The 7,424-nt window shown below is 33.3% G+C and overlaps 1 protein-coding gene across 1 annotated transcript; it reads right to left on the bottom strand.

Moving 5' to 3' along the window:
* Positions 1-475: 475 nt before the first annotated feature.
* On the bottom strand, positions 476-5,398 carry LOC114717137 (putative E3 ubiquitin-protein ligase LIN-1). The gene is made up of 7 exons (XM_028902235.1): positions 4,694-5,398; positions 4,442-4,583; positions 3,391-4,355; positions 3,032-3,179; positions 2,667-2,921; positions 1,736-2,045; positions 476-761 (listed from the first exon to the last, which is right to left on the bottom strand). The coding sequence occupies exons 1-7, from the start codon at positions 5,356-5,358 to the stop codon at positions 631-633; spliced, it is 2,616 nt and encodes an 871-aa protein (XP_028758068.1). The 5' UTR covers positions 5,359-5,398; the 3' UTR covers positions 476-630.
* Positions 5,399-7,424: the final 2,026 nt, after the last annotated feature.

The raw sequence follows: 7,424 nt of genomic DNA, 5'->3' as shown, positions 1-7,424 counted from the left end.
TTATATATGTATGATTGCCTCAAGTTATTTCAATTCAAAACATGCATGTTAGCTTTAGAAAAGAAAAATGAGATATAATTTTTTTTGAAAATTATTATAGTCTGATCTTTGATTATGTAACATATGAAATAACGTTTATCTTCTTTAAAGAATGACTGCATAAGCTTTTTAAATTTACTCAAAGCGGAGTTTATCAAATGAACAAGATTATAAATACTTGAAATCTAAGTATTGAGATATGAATTCTGCGCTGAATCAACTTTGACCTTTGGTCACTTTTGTTTTTAATTGTATTTCAAACTATACATTGTGTTCTAATATAAAACTTGTTCAATTGAAAATTACACTTCACGAGATTTTCAACTATATATCATTTGCAAAATTTAGAGTTCTGTTGAAAATGTTATAACCTTTAACTGAAAGAATAATAACTAGTCATTAATTAACTGAGCTCTTAAAACTGCAAGAACTTGAGGCAGCTAATGAAACATATGCATTATTGTGTTATTATGGAAGAACCAATCCCTTAATTTCATGGGTTAATCAGTTATATATACAAAATCATCTCATTATACATATTACAGATCCTCCTTCTATAACTTAGAGAGAGAGAGAGAGATGAATTATTGGTTATTGTTGTTGTGGATGCAAGCTGGTTTTGGAGAGAATGGAGAGGAGCTCAGCGGCTGTCCACGTCACCAATGAGAGGTTTTGGAGTTGTCTCAGCGACTCCTTATTTCGCCATGCAACATCACATCTTCCTGTTCATATCATGTCCCCACGTGAGGGACCAATCAAATCTCAAGCTCATGCCTAATTATTAATATTCAATATAATATTATTCATCCCAAAATATTCCTTTATGATAAATTCAAACAATAATTCATGAATAATAGGATTCATGCAATGCCTAACACTAACAAAACTCTTATGAGTTTTACTATTTATATCATCAAACTCCATGAAATATCCGGGGGGACCACATTTGATGGCTTTTTGTTAAGCCACATTATTCTCATCTATTTATACATATATATAATACAAACATTTTTTAAAAAAATATCAAATGTAAGATTCTAACTGATTATATCATTTGAGATTAATATGCAAATCTACCTATGAAGTTTTTTTTTTTTTCCAATTCACATTAGATACCGTAAAATTTCTTTAGCTACACATGAACATACTCAAATGAAGCAAAATGTCATGTTATATCTATAACATTTGCTACTTCAGAGTGGTGACGAACATATTATTTTTGTTCCATTTGAGAACTTTCATGTGTTGTGTTGCACCTTAGGAAACTTTATGGTGTCATATACACAAGAAGGATATTACTTCATAGGTAGATTTATAATTTAGCCCTATTATATTATTACTTATGAGTAGTGACTTATTTTTCAAATTATATGTAACACATGAAACCAACATCTAACAACATTAAATCATCATTAAATTTTAGACATTTGCATGCATTTTTAACAACTATGTTAGGTTTCACGAGAAACCATATTTATTTTGAGTAATGAAAAATATATCTTATAAATTTTACATTTATCGTAACGGTCTAAAATTTCAACCAATCTCTTATACATCGTACATGTAACAAAGCCTTCATTAAAATCACTAAGCCGTTTGAATATGCTAAACTCTTTTACTTATTTGAATCATAAATGAGTCAAGTCTAGGAATTAAAATGTTTTGAACAAAGATGAAGATGACAAAAGAGGCATACCTGAAGCCTTTAAGAGGCATAGTAAAGAAAAAGAAGCAAGCACCCTCTCCTCATTGTCCCTGTCATAATTCAAGGATTGCAATAACTGTGGCATCAAGATAGAGGAAGCCACTGTTGGCAACTCTGTGTCCTCAACAAGGTGAAGGTAGTTGCTCATCCATGAGACCGTCACGAGGCTTGCTCGACTCAAGTATGGAATTCCATGAGCCATGGATTCTGCAAGCCCTAATAGTAATTTCTTGTGTCCACTTTTCAACATTGCATAGGCTACCCTCTCTTGCCAATTCTCCTCTTCTTCCTCTTCTTGTATCTATCAATCCATTAAATACAAATGGTTAAATGTGTTTTAGGATCGGGAGACTCTATTATATTCAAGATACTGATAATTTTTGCACTCCTTCTAGTCATAAATGTAACAGCTAATGAATATATTTGCTTTGATCCCTAATATAAAACATCAATTCACTGTCTCCCAAATTAGATTTTTTTTCCTAAATATTCTGCCTATTGATTGCACATAGATAAGAAATTTTCCATGAAAAGTGTAGTTTCTAATGCAGATAATTAAAAGAGATACTTTAGGAAAATTGTCACAATCTTTTTTACTGATAACACTTGACTAAGTTTCTTAATCTCAGCAAATTAGTTATTTAGTTTGCACATTTAAGATTGAGAGAGTATAATAAAACTAAGAAAATTGTCATGTAAAACCCCATGACTTTTTATTCATCTTATATACCAATGTTCCAAACAAGTCGCACTATTCACAAGTCTTAAATTTCATATAACATATATAAAGACTTCTAGTTAACATGCAAAATGTCATGGTCAAGAAGACCAAGTGCGAAATGATAAGTACACATTCTCTTGTGAAAGCTTGAGACACAAGAAATTAGAGACTAAGCGTTCAAGTTTTTCAGTGATAGCTTACAAGAGGTGTTGAGTCATAGACAACAATCTCCTTGCCAAGACATGAATCATGGAAGCAACTTTCTTGGAAGCCTGCTTTCTGTAAAAGCCATTTCTCCATTATAGATTCTCCTGTGTAAGAAAATCTGCCTCCCAACATGAGCAAAGCTCTAGCTGATTGCTCCTGAATTCTATCATCACACATCTCACAATTTAAACCAGCCACAATCGTCTCAACTGCTTCTTCTCTATAAAAGCTGCCCTTGAAAGGATCTTCCTGAAACATAACTATCATTCACATTTGGAAACCCTTTAAGAAACTCCAACATATGGAGTAACTTAGTGGCCTAAAAGTTTTTTTTTTTTTTGGGGGGGGGGGGATTTTACCATAAGATCAAGCATCAACAATACTGTTGCAACTAACTGTCGTTCTTCAGGCAGAGCCTTCCTTAGGTACATAAACAAAATGTGCATCGTGTTTAAGCCACCCCAGCCTTCTTTGAGTCCTCTTAAGAAATTGGAAATTCTAGTTCTTCTGTTAATATCCAAACAGAATCAAAACACCTTCTGATAAGGAAAAGAAGAACCAAATAACAAAAAGACTTCTCAAAACCAATGAGCTTAGACTCAAAGGAATTATCTTGAGTTTAAATCACAGTCAGAGCAAAAAAAAATAATAATAATAATAATAATAACAAGATAGAGAAATGATATTTTAGAGAAGGCCATTACTAAGATACACGTACCTGTCAAGACAGAGTAACTCTGCTAGCAAAGACAAGGTAGAGCCACTGAAGTTTGTAGTATAATCAAGAACAAGGAGTTCTAGTAGAGAAGCCTTATTGAAATTTTCAGCTAAGAAATTGCGACAGCTTCCTTCTGCGCGAGTGCAACACAAAATTATCAAAGTAGCTTTATTTCTCTCGTAAATTTCCCCTGCTTCAATTCTTTTGCTCAGTAATGTCAATCCCCCAAGAGAAACAACTTGCCTTGCATTCTCTAAGTTCTTGTCATCATCAAAACCAGTAAGGAGTTGGTCCAACAAGTAAAATGCTGCCTTATGAGGACTACATTGCACTGCAAAAAGTGTCTGTATCTTGTCTCCAAATTCTAGAACCCGAAGCACTAATGGCACCCATTCTGATGACAACATTTGCTTTGCCTGTGGTTTAGACAGATAAAGTAGTACTGCTGCTTTAAGAAATAGACTTGTGCTTCTAAGAAGTCTGACAAAGACTTCAAGCTGTGGATCTGAGTTCAGTATAATTTGGCTTACAGCAGAATTCCTACCTACTAATTCTGCTAAAATTGATATTAGCAATTCTAGAATTTCATCTTCATTAGAGGCAAATAACACCTCAAGCATGGCCTCAATCACATTATGATTTGACAAGGCTTCTACAAGGAGAGGATCACCATCAGAGTTCAACCAAGCTTTGGTGATCACATGAATTCCAAATTCACATTCGCTTAGAACTCCTGATGAACATAGTGTTCTAATAGCTTCAATAAGATCACCTGAAAGATTTGTTCGCTTTGCTGGGAAAACATTGCTATCTGTATTATTGCCAACTACCAAGCCTTCTGCCGGTATATTCCTGCAAGAAAAACACTGGAAATAGTCTGATCTCCACGACTCAGGCAATTCAGAAAGCTTTCTATTGATTTTCCTTGCAGAGCTTCCAAAAGAAGTCATCTTCCTGTCTTCTTTCTGTCAAAATCAAGAAAATTGGCAACGTCCATGTTAAAAATCAGAAGATACGAAACTATAAAAAGATAAGCCAACGAAAAGATAACCTGCACAGTACTATTGCTACAGTATTCATCCCCACCCAAATATTCATCTCTCTCTGAATGCCAGGTAATTCTCAACACTCCAGTTCGGTCATCAGAACTAGTTGATTTTTGCTCCAGTTTGGATCCAAACACTGCTTGGTACCTGCATATTATAGATACCCAACACATATAAAAACAGATTGACAGAATTAAAATATACACACTCAATCCCTTTGCCTCTTTCTATTAATACAAGATTTACATATCACTTACAAGTTCTGGTTCATTGATGATTTATGTGAAGTGAAAGAATCTGATGAAGTTCTTCTTGATGGCCTGTTGTGCCTTGGCCTTGATGGCAATGGTACACTCGGAATCGGAGGCTCATTAGCCCCAACTTTCAACCACTGCTTATAGTACAAAGCAAATAGAGTAGTTCCTTTATCCATTTTCTCATTGTATACTTTGCTTAAAGCCTTCAATTTCTTTTGTCTCTCTTGATCATGAGCTTCGTTTGAGAGGTACTCAAGCTCTTTCGTGTACCAAATTTTGAGATGCAGAAGATGGGGTAGAAATAAGTGCTCCCAAAGCTCAGGAAGTAAAAAGGTTCTAGCCAAAAATGGGGAATCACAAAACACTTGTAGAAGGTGCTTTGCGGAAATACGATCATTTTTCTCAAGCTTGTACACTATAGCCAAGTAGAGCTGAGCACAAGCAGAGAGATGTGAATTGGGTATTCCACAAGTTGAATCTTCTTTGGACGTTTTAGAATTCAAAGAAGCAACGATGGTTAAAAGCTCAATGGAATTTCGCATGCTTTTGATTCTCATTTGTTTCTTCTTCAACCCTTGATCTTGTACCAATCTATCAATGCTCTCCATACCCATTTCCAAGTTCACCAAAATCTGACTATCCAAATCGTTCTTTCGTTTGTTCATCAAGCAAGAATTGCATTTTTCTCGTATCGTTTCGCGAAAAGAAACGTTTTTTGTAATTTCCTATGTACCCACTAAGTATAGCAATCACTGCTCGAATCGCGACTTCATCCATGGGAGGTCCTTCACATACTCTTGAATTTGAGTTTGAATTAGAGGTTTCAGACGAACCAACCCTTTTGGATTGAAATGACAAAGACCCATTTCGCGTAACAGATTTTTGTAGCTTGTCATCAGAAAAATCAAAGCTTTTCCGATCATGGCAAATGTAGAGAGAGAGTTGTTTTGCTTCGGCCTGGTCTTTGGACTTGAATCGATTTCGATTTTCGTAGTGGAAGCCTTCTTGTGTGAGAAGTTCTCGTAGAGAAGAGGCCATGTGTGGTGTGCTGCTAGTGGGGAAAGGAGTGAAGGAAGACAAGCGTTTCACCGATAAGTATTGACATATTTCGAAGAATTCAATCGAAAAGCAATAAGTTTCACGCCCAAAAATTACATAACCGACACGAAATACGGGAGAATTCACATTTCTTAAGTGTTAAAACAAATAAACAATTTCTTGAGGTAATAATTATTCTAATCTCAAGCGCACATATATTAATTCTAAGACATGTAAGAACATGCAAACATTTCAGAACGATAAAACAGGACATGGATCCTGCCTATAAATTAATATTATAAAAGGCTAAAGTATATACTTCTCTGATCTTATAGGACCTAATTGTTGAGTTGGTTTTTATCCTAAATATAAGACTCATTTCTCATATTTATCAATTTTCTCTAAATTACCCTTATGAATACTCCCACAATCATAATTAGGTAGAAAAGAGAGATGGGGTATTAATAAAGATGATTATGGTGTTTTAGGAAAAATATATTATATTTCTTATAATTAACTAACTTACCTAACTTTCTTAATCTAATCAAATTAGTTAAATGGGTCTTATATTAAAGATCGAAAGAGTATTTGGTTTTTTTAACTTCATACAAGGTTTTAATTTAGTCCCTTAATTTTAAAAAATATATTTTTAGTCTTTTTAACCCTGAAATTTTTTAAAAAAATAATGACATTAAGATCTTAAATGTTGATAAAATATTCTCAAATACTAACATATTTAGTTTAATTTTCAAAACATCCATGATTGTTACAAAAAATCATCATGAAAGCCTAATGATTTTAAGATTAAAGGACCAAATGTATGTTTTTTTAAAGTTAAGGGACTAAATTGAAACCTTGTGTAAAATTAAAGGACTAAATGTATATTTTAGCCTATTAAAATAGTAAATAAGTGTAAGTTTCTATTTAAATGAATAAGCAACTAGTCAAATAGATCTACAAGTTTTGATTAGTAATGAAGGCCCTCAAAACAGAATATGCAGGGCCAGCGGTGTTATTTGATACCAAAATAATTTATTAGTGAATAATGCCCCATTGATAAAAATAAGATAAACAAATACTAAAATAACAAATTATGCAAATAAGTGATTTACCATTGCTTTCAATTTCTGTAAAACTCATTAAAATATGAATGAAATTAAGTATATAAAACACTTTTTAAAGTAACTCAACATTTAAACAGCTCATTTAGAGAAAATCCAATCATGAAATAATATGAAACAAGCCATGAATGAACAAGCGCAGTCGAATTCGTGAATAACAATCATAGCCAAAGCCACAAATAACAAGTGCAATTGAAGTCATGAAACAAGCGAGCTCAATATTAATTATGACGCATTAAAGACTAATAATATTGTTGTTAGCAACCTGTTTTTTTTTATGCAATCCTCACAAAAACATTTAGAAGCATGTATGGGATCAATTTACCATTAAGAAAACAAAAAATATCTTTTTCTGATAATGATATCTCATAAAAATTATTCTATAACAAGTGATCCTAGCACGAAGGTTTGCAAATAACATTTTCAAAATTTTCCTTTCAAATGCCATGAGACAACGAAAAATAGTTCTTTTCAAACAGCATAAGCTTGAATGGGGACATTTCCAATATATATATATACAGGCGCGCGCGATGTTCATGTGAAATTTTACAAAATCCTCAGAGGCTTCCTTT

Source organism: Neltuma alba, unplaced genomic scaffold (genome assembly GCF_004799145.2).
Source record: "Neltuma alba isolate B1F8T4 unplaced genomic scaffold, ASM479914v2 tig00002120_pilon, whole genome shotgun sequence".
Classification (NCBI taxonomy): Eukaryota; Viridiplantae; Streptophyta; class Magnoliopsida; order Fabales; family Fabaceae; genus Neltuma; species Neltuma alba.
The sequence above is the reverse complement of the archived record's forward strand: the minus strand, read 5'-3'. Positions and strand labels throughout refer to the sequence as shown.

Coding starts and splice junctions, on each gene's coding strand:
- LOC114717137 (XM_028902235.1), bottom strand. CDS start 5,358: ATGAACAAACGAAAGAACGATTTGGATAGTCAGATTTTGGTGAACTTG. Junction 4,356..4,441: donor GTAGCAATAGTACTGTGCAG/GTTATCTTTTCG, acceptor TGATTTTGACAG/AAAGAAGACAGGAAGATGAC. Junction 762..1,735: donor ATGCCTCTTAAAGGCTTCAG/GTATGCCTCTTT, acceptor TGATATGAACAG/GAAGATGTGATGTTGCATGG.